The following is an 18,618-nucleotide window of genomic DNA, read 5'->3' as shown; positions in this document are numbered from 1 at the left end:
ATCGTACATAAATATCAGATACTGCACATACATAATACAGACATATAAAACTATACATTTTAGTATATTATATAACATATAATCACAATATATACATGAATACATATTAAAGAAACCAACTCAAGTTTGATCTTTTAATACACAGTATATAATGCAGACATTCATACACACTAAATTATTGTATGCACATCCTACAGACGCCCTTCTATGAAGGAGGCTTACACAGAATAAACAAATATCAATGACTGACTCACAATTTAACTCCTGAATGAAGGATGAGCCCTGTACGCAGAAAACAGCCAATACATAGAAAGCATTACTTGTCTACATATATGTATTTATATATTGCAACGGAACTGCCTTAATATTCTGAAAGCATAAGAGCGCATGCTACATTTGAGGTAAGTGCTGCACTTGAGGTAAGTGCTGCAGTGCGTACGTGAATTGTTAATTTCCTGATGATATGATATATATATATATATATATATATATATATATATATATATATATATATATATATATATATATATATATATATATATATATATATATATATATATATATATATAATTATATATTTTTTCTCGATATAGGAAACAATATACACATGTTCTCATACAAATACATAAGAAAAACTATGAAAAAAAATTCCAGAAGTTTGAGGTGCAACGTGCTTGATTATCACCATTAAAAATGGCGGTAATATAAGAGATAAGTGATATAGTCTAAGGGGAATAAAATCCACATTTACATTCTAAGACCAGGGGCATTTTCGTCCTAAATATTTTTATATACCCTAAAGGAGGGTATATGTTATTTATTTTTCACATACGATCTCATCATCTGATGTCATCACAATTCCTCAGGGGTTGGCTAAAATGGAATGACCTCACTGGAAGTCACTGGAATCTCAGAAAGATGTGAATGTTTGTTCATTTTGCAACGTGTGTATATATATATATTATCATATATATATATATATATATATATATATATATATATATATATATATATATATATAGAATGTCTTTTCCTGTAATACTACAGTGTAATATGAAAATAAGAAGGCCCATAAAACACTATTTAAACATTGAAACCATATATTTCACCACTTGTTTCTGTGCCCTGTTCACTGGTAGAATATGGACAGGTGGAAAGTTACAATGGTATATATACAAAAACATGAAGGTGTGGCCTTAAAGGAGGTGGCGTTTCTTAAGAAGGAGGAGATTGACCAAATTCCCTAGTGGTTTTTTTTTCATTAGCTCCCGTTTGGCGATGGATCTGGCGGTCGCGTTTCTTGGGTCATCTTCTTCAAAAGGGTGCGAGGATTAAGGTGTCAATGGCGTCCGATTTCCAATGTCCTCCTGACAGGTTCATATTGTTGGTTTGATTGATGATAGCAGATTCCAGCATCTTTCTTTTGTACGGACAGCTACTCTTGAAAACCAACTCCGCCCCACTCCAGTTAATGACATGCCCTGTATTTCTAATATGTAGGAAAATTCCCGAACTCTCCGAAGCGTAACGTACTGATCTTTTGTGCTCTGTTATTCTTTGCGAGAGCGATCTACCTGTCTCGCCTACATAAATGTCATGACAATTACTACACGGTATCTTGTAAACTCCGGCTTCTTCCCTTTTGTTATTTAAGTATACGTTAACGAGCGAACTCCCGATGGATTTGGGATAATGGAAAATGAAAGGATTATCAGAACTGAGTTGCTCGGTGGCCTTTTGGATGTTTTCATCGTATGGAAGCTTTATTTTGTTGTTGAAATCTATTTGTCTGTTGTGAGTGGGACCTCTGTAGTATATTTTATTTGCTTTATTAATAGCCCTCTCGATAATGTGTGGTGGATAGAGCAGTTGCGTTAGGTGTTGGCGGATCGTGTTAAATTCTTGATCCAGGTACTCATTTGAACATATCCTAAGTCCTCTGAGGAATAGGTTGCACCCTACCATGATTTTTACGGAGACGTCGTGGTAGCTTAAGAAATGAATGTAGGAGACAGCGAAGGTGGGTTTTCTATATACTGTAAATGCATACCTGTTCTGTTTTCTTATGATCAGTACATCTAGGAACGGCAGTTTTCCGTCCTTTTCCCATTCTGTTTTAAATTTTATGGTCGGAACTAGCGAATTTAGCCTATTAAAAATTCCTTAAAGTCCCCAGCTATTGTCCCAGAAAGTAAAGATATCATCTACGTATCTAAATTCCATGTTATGGGGTTTGATAGACGACAAAAGTTCTGTTTCGAAATATTCCATGTACAAGTTTGCTAGAAGGGGTGATAGGGGACTTCCCATGCTACAGCCAAATTTTTGTTTGTAAAAATTACCATTGAAAGAAAACACGTTGTTAGTTACACAGAGGTTGATAAGTTTTAAAGTTTTATCTATGCCAAGAGGAAAATGGTCTTCATATGGTTGTAACTTCCTCTCTAAGAAAAACAACACGTCGGCAATCCTTTAGTAAATAATGAATCGACGTCTAGACTGAGCAGTTTGATGTTGTTTGAGGGGATGTTTAAACTATTAAATTTTTGTATGAAATCTTCTGCATGTTTGAAAAGGATGAGAAGGTTCCTAGAAAGGGTGATAACAAGTCTGCTCCATTTTGATAATTTGTACATGAAAGAGCCCTGCTAGATATTATTTTCATATATATATATATATATATATATATATATATATATATAATATACAAGATCGGAAATGACTCACCATCAAAATTTATATACATATATATATATATATATATATATATATATATATATATATATATATATATATATATATATATATATATATATATATATATATAATAGCTAGACAACCATAAGAGAAGGCTGAACTGAAAATAGAAATTCCCGGTGGTGAAAGTTGAACATAAAAATTAAATATACAGATAAATTCCATTTATTGTGTACAGTTATTCAAAAATGAACAGACAGTCATATGGAATGAATTTAAACTTTTGGAATTTATTAGACGTCAAGCAAACTTCATCCCTAAGGATTCAGATGATGTCGAATGGCGTCGACTATAAAAAAAAAAAAATTATTTCGTGAAATCTGAATCCTCATAAAATCCATTCCGGGGGAATTCTCATTTATCCACTTCTAGGTAGACTTCTTGAAATAATTTACTCATTTTGGACATTTTTCATCAGCAATATAAGACATACATACTGATAGGATATGTACCACTGAAATTATATAAATAAATATATATATATATATATATATATATATATATATATATATATATATATATATATATATGCTAAAACGTCATAATGTTACAAATGCAGTCTGCAATGAATAAATTGGTAGCATGCTGATGACCGAAAACAAAAAACAATTTATATGTACAAGAATGACTACGATACGGGTAGGAGACTCGATGGCTTTAAGCTGCCTATAAAATATAAATAAATGAGGATAACAAAAAATAAATAAATACATAAATAGTGATACAACATAGATGACCTTTAGTTACTGTTAATTTGATGCAAATGTTAATTCTGCACAGATGAACATGCAAAAATCTTACAGTTGGCAAAATTTATCCACTGCCCACGTTCAATTAAATACCAGGAATTTCTATTTTCAGTTCAGCCTCCTCTTGTGGTTGTCTAGCTATTATTTATATATATATATATATATATATATATATATATATATATATATATATATATATATATATATATATATATATATATATATATATATATATATATATATATATATATATATATATATATATTTATATATTTCTTTCTTTCCACTGTTATCCTTACGTTAAGGGGTCAGTTGCCTTATGCGCCTTCACTCCCTTCTATCAAAGGCATCATCCTCCACCCAACCTCTCCTCTCCATATATATATATATATATATATATATATATATATATATATATATATATATATATATATATATATATATATATATATATATATATATATATATATATATATATATATATATATATATATATATATATATATATATATATATATATATATATATATATATATATATAAGAATGCCTGTATGTATTCCATCATTACCAAAACTGAATGAAAGGATTATGTTCATGGCGTGGTTTGAAATTACCTATTTCTCATTAAATCAAGGTAGCAGATAAGTACTGGTTAAGGTTCGTAATTTTCTCATCATTTATTGCTGTTTCTGATTATGCGCGTTCCAAGAATCTACCATCTTTGAGGTATTTTCATAGCATTTCGTTTGTTTCAAAATCCTACAAACCCATCATAAAAATTTCTTGTTCTTATTATAAGTCTGTACACAATAAAAAAAAATTCCGTAAATACGCGCAACATCAGTAAACGCACATACCTAAATCTACACAGCAAGGGATTCCTTCAACAAAATAAAAATAAGCATTATGCAAATCTATGAGTAACATTCCAATGACAGCAGTGGAGATAAAACAAACTATGTGATTACTAAGTAACGACACTTTCGGAAGTATTTCCCCTCTACTTCGATGCAAAGACTTCCTTATTCCAAATTCATTGTTCTGTGCAACTGCGATTCCTAATTCTAAGAAATAACTGCTATCTGCAATTCCCACTTCCCTCTCTGCTATTCTGTATGCGTCGCGGCACCCTCCTCAAGAGAGAGAGAGAGAGAGAGAGCGACAGTCTCTCTCTCTCTCTCTCTCTCTCTCTCTCTCTCTCTCTCTCTCTCTCTCTCGAGCAATCGAAAAAGTTTCACAAGAGAACAGAGACGCCTCTCAGACTCAGTCATGAGTGAAGTTAGTTACACTTTTTCATTTTACGCTTTCGCCAAAGTTCGCGCAAGAATTTGTTTTTCGCAAAGAGATTCGCATGGTGATTGGCGATGGATATCATTACGTGGGGGGTGAGGGGGAGAGATGATGTCGACGACGACGACGGCGACGACGACGATGATGATGATGATGATAGCGATGATAATGATACCGAATAGATTGGAGACCGTGATGCTGATCACTATGTAAACTTGGGGACTTGCTGTTCCGTTGCCAAAAAATAAAACACCTTTATCATGCATCGATTTGCGTCTGACCTCGAGGACGGGAAGCGACGCCGTCTTTAGAAGACTTCTCTCTTGGTTACTGAATTGTATTGTGCAAGTAAACAGTTTGGAGAAAGACAGATATTAGCTGATGAATACAATGAAATTATTAATTTAATAATCTAGTTGCAAATACTACTGTGATGACATTCTAATCAGTATGGAAAGAAATTTAAATTCAAGAAAAAGACAACGTCACGGGTATGTATCGATTATACCTAAAAAAATTTTAAAAACTAATTAATACGAAAAGAAGATTAGCCTTTATATTGGCAGTAACAAGCTGAGGAGGTCAGGAGAGTGACTCTCAATTCCTTACGGCTCCAAGCAAAGATAAAAAGAGTTAGGTTGAGCGTGAATTGAACGCTCGTGCTTACAAAAAAAAAAAACTAAACCTTGCAACAAATTTTAGCGGTCTGACGCAAGAGACAACGGTGCACTATGAACATCGAATGTAACCGGAATAAGAGCAAGTAATTAGACGGTGTACCCAGTTAACAAAGGCATAACGCATACGTTATGCGAAAAAAAAAATGAATACTCGCACACGTTATGAAATGATAAGGGCAAGACGTAAGCAGACGAGAGTATTCACTTTGCATAACTTCCTCTCGGTAGGACAAGAGGAAGAAAAAGCTTTACAGTCTCAGTACGAGGAGGGGAGATATGTGAACCAATATAGATGCAAATTCTAAGTATGCTTTTTCCCCCCCTTGCTTTCTCGTGTGATGTCATACGATGAGAGGTGAAATGTGATCTTCGTTTGCTTCTCTGTCGCGACGGGGTGGGATGACCAATGCCAGTTTTTGCTCTTTGGTTGAACTTACGATAGCAAAAATGTGTGTGGTTCGTGGGTACATACGTTTCTTCGTATCACTGGGCTTGTCATAATTTCCGATGCATCGCTAAAACTATGAATGTAATTATCTCTTCACTAATTCAGTGAGACATCCTCTCTCTCTCTCTCTCTCTCTCTCTCTCTCTCTCTCTCTCTCTCTCTCTCTCTCTCTCTCTCTCTCCAGAGCATGTGTTATTGTTTCAAGGACTTTGTTTCAAAATTTATTCAACTTACAAACATCATTACTCACCAATTTCGGTGCCGACGGTTCTGTGTTGGATCTTCAAATTCTCTCTCTCTCTCTCTCTCTCTCTCTCTCTCTCTCTCTCTCAATAATTTTATAAACGATCTGTCAGCGTTAATATTACTTTCTGTTTCTCTTCCTGCCAGTTGTAAGAAGTTTAAACCTTCGTCTCATATCTCCCGAGATTACTATTAGTTTTCGTCAAACTCAATTTTTCACTATTTGGATTCTTTCATTTTTTTAGGATTGTGATTACTCTTGAATTCAATCAAAGTCCATACCGACCAAAAAAAATTTATTCTAATGTAAATATTTGCAAAACTTCTTCACTTGAAGCGGAGCTGAGATGTTATCAGAGGCTCTGAGCTTTCCAATGATCTAGACTTGATTCTAATAATCGAAAAAAGGACTTTCTTTTAACGGCTTTACATTCGCTTAAAGTTACAAAGTAGTTAAAAGCATTTTTCAAATTTTTTCAAATGTCCCTTTACTTTTTATCTGTTCACTAACAAATTCTAGTACCTGGTAAATGGATCAAATTTGAACTAGGCCTACTTTTAATCATCGGCGCCCCTTTGTACAAACGAAATAGTTAAATCTGAGCGCGCTCTCGCACACATATTACAGTGTGTATGCATGTGTGTATTTATGTACACACACATATATATGTGTGTGTATATATATGTATATGTATATATAAATTATATATATATATATATATATATATATATATATATATATATATATATATATATATATATATATATATATATATAATTTTTCTACCATTCACCTCTTTCCCTTGAGACGGGTTCAGTCCATAAGGTCTTCATAAGGTGTTAGCCTTCAAATGTTTAGCAAGCATTTAAGCATCGGTTGCGACCAACACAGGCATCTAACAACTATACAGATAATAGCACAAAGGACTTATACGGACCGTATTCATAAACATGGATAGTATTTCGAAAACAAAATTCTAGACACCTATTTAAAACAATGCACTCATTCACTACTGCGAAATTTAATCATGCCAGCTTTGAAATATTATTCCATACACTTCATATTAATTTGAGTATCACAAAATTAGTTTGAATAAAAGTGTATACTTTGAATGGACTTTTTAATTATTCATCAAAACTATATATCAGTAGATTAACTACAAATTTATGTTATAGAAAAATAATGACACCGGAACTTTTACACACCTCATTAGACTATCTAGCCATAAGTTCACCGATTGAGAAATCTGGCTGTCATTACATGCATTATGAGGTTCCTGAAGGGAGACTTAGCAATTCCCCATGAAATCCCGTGATCTTGCAGACTCTCATGAGCAAGGAAGTCTGCTTGCTTCTCTTGACTTCTTGAACCAAGTTTATCATTCCATAGGCTTCCAGTTGGTCTCTGCTTGATTATTGAGTGATCAGTTTCTCTCGCGTTCTCCTCGATATTCGAATTCAGGAATTGTTTTGGAGCAGAGGATGAGGCATCTGAAAACCGTCCGTGCTTTAAACCCCGACGTTTGGGTCAAGGACCTTATAGCCTTCTCTTGCGAGAAATCTAAATCACTTATTTATTTATTTATTTATTTATCATCATCATCATCATCATCATCATTATTATTATTATTATTATTATTATTATTATTATTATTATTATTATTATTATTATTATTATATTAGTCTTTAGCAAATTGTTGCTTCTATCATTACACTATTCCTAGGAAAACCTATTTCAGCAATTTCGAATGTCGTAAGACCTTGGAAGGTCTTAAACTGTGACGGATGAAAGAGGTATAACAACTCAGCAGTCTTGATATCGAAGAATCACAAGAATATGTACAAGATGGTGGTAAATGGCTGTGTGAAAGGGATGTGACAACCTTGAGTGCAGGTGTATGAAGCGGCTAATATTAGAGAAGTTTTACTGCAATTGAGCGGGAAAATTCAGAGCAAATAAAAAAAAACTTACCAACCACGTAAGAAAAATAGAACAGGAAGTTTCCTGTTCACAGCGGAAAGAAAATGTTGAAAGTAAAGTAATGAACCGACTTATGACTTAAAAGCCCTTTCCAGCGCTAGCAGGATGTTCTGGCCAAAGACAGAATAAGAGTGGCAAATACACCGCAATACTACTTCCTAAAGGAAATTATTTCATATTACCTTTTGCAAAGAATTATAATAGGAAATCTTGCATTCTCTTTACTGCCAGTGGTCTTTACAAATACCACCCTTTACTTAACATTTCAAACTTCCTGATAATCCTGAGCACATCTGACTTGGAGACACATAAATCTCTCTTCTAGCCTACACTGACAGCAGGACTGAAAAGCCACAGCTACAGAAAACTGAGTGTTACTCGAATATTCTACGCGATTCACTGTTATTAAAACAGCTTCTGTTCTACCTTACCAATTCCACTCGAGTGTCCATGAATGAGGATCCAACTGACTTTCATGATGAACAATAATTTTGTGACCAATACGTACACTGAACAGGGGAGAATAAAGCCTCCCTTATCACTGACTACATAACTCTCCTACCTTGGAAATAGCGTGCAGTCACACCATACAACTAACAGCACACCTGGCATGTAAAACTGATGAGGAAAGCGTTCTCCATGCGCCTATATGTGCCTACTCCTTTACATTTAGCAGAGGGCTCTGCTTACTACACGTCTTTGCGTTGGGCAAAGAGGCCTCACATGGAATGACGCCGTACAAACAAAATGAAAAAATCTCAGCATTTCTGCACTACCCCAAAAGAGAGAGATCGAGCTTCAAAGTAAAAATCCGCACTAAAGCTTGCAACTAACCTATGGGTTAGATAAGATTACTAAAAAAAATTACTACAAGGGTACAATGAGTATAAAATACCAGTATAAAGGAACACCAACTCCCCATGAGGGAAGACCATCACACGTCCATTCATATATTGCAAATAAAATTAAAGATAAAACCTACTCCTTCAGAAACTTCCCCAATCGAAATTTCTATAATTCTTTCACGATACAGAGGAACTTTTCCGCAGAAGCTCACTATCCTTTGACTGGGTTGATAATATCTACATGGGAAATACTTAAACACACACAAAATACATAATTTTGTAGATGGTAAAACTATAAATATTAAATAGCAGGCATAAGGATAATAAAAAAATATTCATTATGACATAAACCACGTTTACAAATATTATCTATGACGATTTATCAGTCCTCCAGACAATCATGATCATAATATGAAAAAATCAAAAGTTACGTGGTTTTTAAAGTAAAATGCTTACAAATATAAGGATTTACTGCAATAATAATGTGCATGGGAACTTTTATGCTCGCTGAATGTATTTTTCTAAAAAAAAAAAGTATTTGATACGCAGAAAAAAAAGAAAGCTATGGTATTAGATATACAAGTCTGTGTTTAAGTCACACAGACACACACATATATATGTGTGTATGTGTGTGTGTATACAAAATACGGAGAGGAATAGAAACATTTATGCTTGGCTGAGTACTTCTGAAAGCTCAACATGCCCCATACAGAAGAAGAAAAAAGTGCAACTGAGAAACATCTTTGCCAGGTTTGTTGCACAATATTTTTCATACAGCGCGTTCAACGTCTGCAAATTTCAAATAAATTTGCACCTTTGGACTCTTAACCGACTCGAAAAAATCATAAAATACCTTTATTTATTTCTTTTTTCCTTCCATTTTGCAACATTCGTGCATTTTCTGTCAAAGAGGCCCAGAATGTCAGACCAAAAAAAAAAAACGTACATACATACAGAGAGTGAGAGAGAGGGAGAGAGAGACAGGTTACGAATTTTCTAGATTACCATACTAGTCGGTATAAAAAGCTTTTATCATGTAAGGTGCAGAAAACTCACAGGCTCCCTAAAACCACACATCAATGCTACAATACCTTGGAACTGTTCAGAATAACCTGAAATCAGGCACAATGTCACTTTCCATGGATTAATGACTAACAGATATAATCCTTCAGAGTGTTGCCCCTATTGCTTGTGGAAAGTATACTCTCAAACTAGGTGCGTAATTACATTATCTATGCAAAGCACTTAAGCTAATGCCTATCCACTATCAGTCTCCATAACACACGGACTATATCTGATTGAAGATAAGGGCATATGGACAGGTCTATTTGGCAGCTGAATTCTCTAACGCCACAGTGACTGGCATTCTGCTGGGTGGTGTCTTAGCCTCGAGCTTTGTGTCTATTTTGGCCTCTACTAGGGGTTTCAGAGATTTCGTTTTCATGTAATTAGGCTTCCTGATTTACGAAACTCGAATTATTCTCGTCTTCTATATATTTGTTTCTTTTAGGCCTATAACATGGATTAAATTTCTTAAATTTTATTTTTGTTTCATTCTTCATTTCATTTACCTGCTATTTTCTTATGTTTGATTCTCCAGTGTTAATATGAACAGATCTTTCTTCCCTTATAAAGCAGATGCCACGCACAAACGAAGGGTCATTTCATTGTTTCCTTCTGGGTTATGCCTCACTTGCAGTAATCTCCTCATTAAACCCTAAAGAATAAAGACCCCCCTAATGCAGATAACTTCAACAACAGAAGACTCTTCTAATACCTTCAAAGGAAGTTCAACAGTATTGTTCATTCTTATAAGAAATTTCGTGATTCCTAAATATGGAGATTTCTCTACCATAAAACCGTTTCCATCAGGAAAGTTTTGGTGTCCTCCTGTCCGAATTTTCGGAACTTAAAACAAAATCATCGACCCATGGCCCGGCATTCTCTCTATGCTGGTAAAGCAAATCTGAATGCTTTCATCCATCTTTTCACAAAAGCTAACTTTCTTTCCATACTCTCACCCTTTGTATCATTCTTACCCCGCAGACACTATGCAAACACTCATGTCAACAGATTACATTTTCCCCCTTATTTGCAATCAATACCCTCACTTCCCTGTCATAAAGAAAGGTTTTTTTTTTTTTTGCTCATCCTTCCCTGCAAATATCATAACTTTTGTCTCCACAACCACAACTCTTCTCTTTCAAACAATTCACGGGATCCTGCTGCCTTCTTTGTTTCATCTATTGTGATTAACCCCTTCTCTCGTCTCACTATGTAGTTATTGCTAATATAAGACTAACATTCATTACCCACTCTGTCTTACCTCCAATTCCTCTCGTTATCTTGTTCTTGCTATAATTAATTTCTGCTTTCTCTGCAGCTCATCTCCACTCTAAGCTATCAACGTCGTACCAATTTGGCAAGCATCAACTATTTCACATCCCAGTAAAAATAATTTTTCGTCTTCCAACAGAATTGCACTTGCATCTCTTGTCCTTTCCCTGAATTCTCTCGTCACTGTATGTCTTAAATAAAAGAGGAAAAACAAAGATTTACCTCAGACCCACTTTTGTACCAAATCTGTCATTCTCCTGCTTGCATACTGAAACATGCTTTTCACTTTCATTATAATTTTCCACATACGTTTCACTTTCATCATAATTTTCCACATACGTTTCACTTTCATCATAATTTTCCACATGCGTTTCACTTTCATCATAATTTTCCACATACGTTTCACTTTCATCATAATTTTCCACACACGTTTCACTTTCATTGTAATTTTCCACATACGTTTCACTTTCATCATAATTTTCCACGTACGTTTCACTTTCATCATAATTTTCCACGTACGTTTCACTTTCATCATAATTTTCCACATACGTCTCACTTTCATCGTAATTTTCCACATACTTTCAGCAAATTACTTTCTACACCATGTATCCTTGACACCCTCCTCGCACCATATCTATGAATTTTATCATAAACTTTCCTAGCTCCTTATAAGCTCAACAGATTTTCCCGTTTTCTCTCAAACTTGTCATTTAATTATTCCATTTTGGGCAACATACATACAGGCTCTTTGATGAATAACCCCATTCTGTTCTTGCCCAAACAGTCATTCTGTTATCTGTCTAAATCTTACCGTACACATTACATTCCTCGGCATACTAAGTAATATCATGCCTTATTATTTTACCAGACAATTCTATCCCCTTTTCCTGTATACCAGGAAAACTGGAAAACTTTTAACTTCCTTGTCAGCCAAGTAATCCTATCATTTACCAACATAAAGCTTCACCTAAGATAGAATATCACCAATTCCTGGTGCCTTTTCATTCTCCAACAATTTCTCTGTCATCATTACATCTTCAACAGTAACTTTCACGGGGTATTTTTCAAAACTATGTTAGAACCTTCTAATCTTCTTTTTTATCTTCAACAATCAACAGTTCTTTAAATTACTTCACTGACAAAGGAATGCAATCTTCTCAGACAGCATCTCTCCATTTCAAGTTTTATTCTATGATCCCTCTGCAAGTTAGCCTTGCCCTTTTAGTTGATTTCCCTGCAATGAAAGTATTTTTTTTTTTCAAAGAAAAGTAATAATGCGGATTTGTTATTAAATTATAATATCGCAACTTTTCATTCACACTTGTCCATGATTGAATTATATTCATCATCCTGCTATGTTTTATGACATTCAGGATACCCAATATTTCCACTTTTTATTCAGCCAAATAATGATCAGATATGTCATCATCTGTTTTATCATTGCTCTCCAAAAACACATATATTGAATGCTGCTAATAAACAGTTTTCTCTTTCTCTAGAATACTTATGAATATCAAATAGTCTTCTTTGAAACTAATTACTCCCAACAACCAGGGCCATTTCAAAAAATATTGTCACCTAAATGCATACCATTCTCGTTCAGTCAAGGCCAGCCCTATGAGAGTTGATATTCAGCTCAGTGGCGAGGTTAAACTATTTTAATAATATCTAATCTCATTCAGTAGAAATCCTCCATGGTTTCCAAATACAACATCTATCATCCAAACTCAACCAGACACTCTCCTTCATCCATTTCACTCTCTTTTCCATTTATACACGCCATGCACCAACTATCACTCTTTACTTTAGCCAATCGACGTTGTACCAATTTTGCACGCTTAGGATAGGAGCAAATCACAGCAGTGAACTCTGCATTTGTCTCGTCCACCAAGGCATACTAACATCGAACAATACATTTATTTAAAACTTAAACATTAAATAAAACAGAATCCAACTTTAACTGCCTCTTAGTTCACGCATAATTTCCATGTCCCTTCTTTTCCAGAGGTCCCTGATCGTCCGCCATCAGTAAGCCTGACGCGTTACCAGTGGTCTCCTGGCCAAGTGTTGTCAGCCAACTGCACATCGCCAGACGCAAGGCCACCTCCTGATCTCCACTGGTACATCAATGGAGACAAGGTACGCCGTCAGATACCGTACTCATTATTCCTCCTTTTCTTTCTAGAACGTCCGATAAAGCAATCCTTCGTTGTACCAGTGGAACCATATTTCCTGTCATTCATCTGATTTCTTTTTACTGAATGTAAGTGCTTGTATATATATATATATATATATATATATATATATATATATATATATATATATATAATGTATGTGCATATATATTCATATAAATACAAATATAAACATATATATATATATATATATGTATATATATATAGCAAACAGATAGGTTCAAAAAGTCTTATAATATCTTAAAAATGTTTAGCTGCAAACAAAACTTTCAATACTGGACATTTGTAATTTCCATAATTCTATATTAATTTTAAACAATAAACGAAGATAACCTCTTAACATAATTAACAACATTTACCTTTTAATAACAGGTCATCGCCCACGCACAGAGATACTGCCACACAGTGGCACACATACGTACACACGCGCGCACACACACACACACTTGACTCCCAACGGCTCTTAACTACCGTCACGTAACGCAGCGATTAGTTGGCGTCGGCCGCCATGTCATGGCGATAAATGGCGTCAGAGTTGGGTTTCATTATACAGAAACAAGAAATTTTTTTTTCATCTCGGATTAGTGTTTCATGAGATATTACTTTTTCTGTGGAGACATCGTCTGAATGTATACATTAACCGAGTGTACATTTTTTCTACGGAATTTCTATATATATAAATATATATATATATACATATATACATATAAATATATGTATACATATGTATATACAGTGTATATGTATGCATATATAATATATATGTATATATATAATTATATATACACATATATCCGTATTAAATTAAAATTTATATAATTACTTTGTAGTCTGAGATCTGAAAGAAACCCTAATTAGCTACTGCCGTCGGTACATATATAGCTGGAACTTTTCCCTACACATTGCTTGTTTGATGATTTAGATGAAGAGATCAAAGATAATATCTTTACAAAATATTTCCTTCGATGTTCAAAACTCGGGGAAAGCAAGATGACGTTATACATTCATATGAACATCTTCCAAGGTTATATAATAATTTGTTTTCATGTAATTATGTCCACCGAGTTCAGAGTTTATCCGGCATCACATTTTTCCCTTTTATTTTCATGGGCACCCTGTCTTTCTTTTTTTTTTTTTACACGATACTACCGTATCATTCAGAATTTTATGCTAAGCAAGCTGATAATTATTTACCTATCATCCCGTCACATATTCTATAACCCATCCCAACTGCTAAATATTCTAAACCTTTCTAACATCTAAATACTCTAAGCCTTTCTAACAGCTAAATATTCTACAGCCTTTCCCAACATCTAAATATTTTATAGACTTTTCCAACAGCTACATATTCTAACTCTTCCCCACCAGCTAATTATTCTACAGCTTTTCCCAACGGCTTATTATTCCACAGCTTTTCCCATCAGCTAAATATTCTAGGCCTTTCTAACATCTAAATACTCTAAGCCTTTCTAACAGCTAAATATTCTATAGCCTTTCCCAACATCTAAAATATTTTATAGACTTTTCCAACAGCTAAATATTCTAACCCTTTCTCACCAGCTAAATATTCTGCAGCTCTTCCCAACGGCTTATTATTCCACAGCTTTTCCCAACAGCTAAATATTCTAACTCTTTCTTAACAGTTAAATATTCTATAACATTTCCCAACAATTAAATATTCTTACATCATTCCCACAGTTTTGTCTCATCATAAATGCATAATAATTTTTCTCGTTACGCAATATTTAATGTTTTTTGCAGCTACGTACATATCATAATGTCTTTCCATAACGACAGTTAACAATCCTATTATTCTTTCGCAAAGCCCAATAAACCTTTAAAACAGCTATAATTCAGTACCATATCTATGTGCCTTTCCCAAAGCGCATTTACATATTCTTTTGTCTGCATCGTAGTTAAAGCGTAAATGCCACCCATTGTTTGTACTACATACAGCTTCATGCTTCAGTTTCATTTTCCACCATTAAAGCTACAGATTCTCTGTACACACCATGAAGAATTCAGTATTCTGGTCTTTCTTCAACATATTTTCTTTCCCCCCCAACAGTTACCTCCCCAGCACTCGCAGATACTAACCCCGGGGACATCCCAGTCCCACCATTCCAGTGTCTTGACGAGCGGCATGGGTCACTCCGACATGACGGCAAACGAAATCATTCCTTCGAGCGTCATGTCCAGGACTTCCGAACTGAGCTTGGTCTTGAGAAGGACGCATTTTCACCGTGGGGGCACGGCAGTTCTCACCTGCACGGCTGCCTTGCAAGGCCTCTATTATATGTAAGTGATGATACTGTGATTCTCACCTTTAATACTTTTCAGCTGCTTTGGGATGTCACCTCAGTTTTTCGGAGCCATGCTTAGCGATGACCTCGTATGTTGCACATGAGATTTTTTCTTTCATAAGTCTCGCGATCAACCAGGTCCGAGGTAGTACTTGAATCAACATGAAAAATTCAAAATATTGTTCGTCAGGAATGTCTACCTGAGTTAGATTTGTTTCCGGTAAGTCTTCAGGAGGCAGTCGGGAGGGAAGCTTCTGGACAGAATGCACTTACAGTAAGATTTAAAGATCAGCTTAGAAACTACTCGGAGGATGGAGATGAGCCTATAATTGGTGCCGTCAACGTTCACACAAAACTTAGGAACCCGCTACTTTAAAACAAAATTCTATAACATTACGAGGTATCCGAGACATCTTTACTTTTTAGATAAAAACAAAAATCTCGATTTTCAATTCTCACCTGCTTAACCTTCTTCATCAGCTGCAGACAGTGATGATTAACTGAACTCTTCAGCAAACTTACCATGGTCATCAGTAACACATAAGCTAAGTCAATCCATAAGCATGGCACTGAATTTACCAGAAATAGCAAAAGGTGTCTTGCTAGCACGGGATTGTGCAAAGCACACTGTTTCTAAGAAGCAATCAATAACAGTCAGCAATGCTATGGTTGCCAGACTTAAAAAACATAATCAATATATTTGCTGAAAATTTTCACAGCACAACATTTCATGGAGTCGCTGATTTTATATATATATATATATATATATATATATATATATATTTATATATATTATATATATATATATAATATATATATATATATATATATATATATATATATATATATATATATATATATATATATATATATATATATATATATAATCTGCTTGCCAGTTTATTTGTTTGCCTGTTATATTCACTACAATCCGACAATATTCATCGTTCATTTTTTATCTTCCTTAATATGGTGATTTTGTTTAATGAAGCTTGCTTAAAAGCGAATAGAATATCAGTTTTATCCATACGTATGGGTGCACATTTTGGTATAATAATAATAATAATAATAATAATAATAATAATAATAATAATAATAATAATAATAATAACAATAATTTTCTCATGCATATAACTCTCTGGTATGGGAGACGGAGATCTTGCAATTCTCTCCTTGATCAATAAAGTGCTCGAGTGTTTATGGTGGTTTCTCCCTACAGCCAGAGAATACTGTATGTGTAAAAAGCGTGGACACAAGTCTAGGTACAGACTCCCAAACACAAACAGCAACCTTTAATCAGTGAGACACGGGGCAAAGCAATAAAAGGAAATTTTGTCGAACTCGACAGAGTCTAGAGATATCCAAAATTATTGGTTTTCCATTCCGATGCGGAAAAGGTAAGTGATAGGCTAATCCTATTTGCATACGTAGGGAAGAGGCTCTAACTCTTTACAACTTTACTTTCACAGCTTTTTTTTTCCTCAATGCACGCGTGAGAGAATGAACATAGAAAAAGGGATGTATTGAAAAAGAACTTACATAAATAATGTAAAAAGAGTGGAAGCACGTGCTGAAAAAATACGAATACATACACATACACACGTACGTGCAATTACACCACACATACAAACAAAAGCGTATGTCTGTGTTTTGAGAGTGCCATCAAGATTTTTATTTAATATGAGCTCAGTATTAAAATATCATTTGAGCTATTGTCAAAATATCAGTAGTCTTTAAATCATTATCGCTGCTATTATAATTAAAAACAATTGGAAGAAATGAACTTTATAAAATGATTTTAGGGATAATACATCTTTTCCAAAACTCTTGTTACAAGAGAATACCAAATTTTTCGCTGGTTTCAGAACCAAAATCTTCCAAACTTTACCCAGACGAAATTAAGGGCTGTATAACTGTCAGCTGTTAAAAAATGGAATATCATCACTTCCTTTTAAATTCTGTGTGGGGGAGAGATGATCAGTGATTTCAATCATATACTGACACCACAACATGAGATAATCGCTGATTAAAAAATAAAATTCTAATGTGAAAACAGCTCTGAATACTTTCAATGTATGGAAGACTTAACTTGGTCACAGACGGATTAACAATTGATTTTATTTTCAAAAATCAATGTTTCATTCCTGATAGCCTGAATATCAACACCGAATTCACATTAATTATTCATAACATATGATTTATTACTTAGGAAAAATAATAGCATATAAGCATCCTGCAAATTAAGAATACCCATTAATTACCTCTCTCTAATTCCAGGTCAACCAACGTCACTCTGACCTTACCAGGTTTCAGGTCACCAGCTCCTTCTCAGAAACTCTACGGATCCGCACATACGAAAGAGGGATCAATGGACCTTATTTTGGTGGTAGCAGCCGTATTTGTTGCGTTGCATTTGTAAAAATAAGCGACCGATTGCTGTCAGGACACGGGTGCAGGATTCACACATGGATGACTCCTGTTTCATCCCATTTTGTACGATTATAAAAATGTAAACATAGGAGAAACTTTACTCATAGAAACACAACCTCATATATATATATATATATATATATATATATATATATATATATATATATATATATATATATATATATATATATATATATATATACATATACATATACAATATATATATTTTATATAAAATATATATATATATATATATATATATATATATATATATTTATATAAAATATATATATATATATATATATATATATATATATATATATATATATATATATACATATATATATATATATATATAT

The 18,618-nt window shown here is 34.0% G+C and overlaps 2 protein-coding genes across 2 annotated transcripts in view; one reads left to right on the top strand and one right to left on the bottom strand.

Annotated features, from left to right (window-relative positions):
- The window catches only part of LOC136832600 (uncharacterized), a 272,488-nt gene extending 254,115 nt beyond the window's left edge, over nt 1-18,373 (top strand). The window contains exons 5-7 of the mRNA XM_067093781.1: nt 13,337-13,470; nt 15,595-15,824; nt 18,107-18,373. Coding sequence (XP_066949882.1) covers nt 13,337-13,470; nt 15,595-15,824; nt 18,107-18,248 — 506 coding nt within the window. The 3' untranslated portion in view covers nt 18,249-18,373. The remainder of the gene's footprint in view (nt 1-13,336; nt 13,471-15,594; nt 15,825-18,106) is intronic.
- The window catches only part of LOC136832599 (serine/threonine-protein phosphatase 6 regulatory ankyrin repeat subunit B-like), a 713,268-nt gene that overhangs the window by 461,061 nt on the left and 233,589 nt on the right, over nt 1-18,618 (bottom strand). The gene's annotated exons all lie outside the window — the stretch shown is intronic.

Source organism: Macrobrachium rosenbergii, chromosome 50 (assembly GCF_040412425.1).
Source record: "Macrobrachium rosenbergii isolate ZJJX-2024 chromosome 50, ASM4041242v1, whole genome shotgun sequence".
NCBI lineage: Eukaryota > Metazoa > Arthropoda > Malacostraca > Decapoda > Palaemonidae > Macrobrachium > Macrobrachium rosenbergii.
This window is presented reverse-complemented; position numbering and strand designations above follow the sequence as displayed.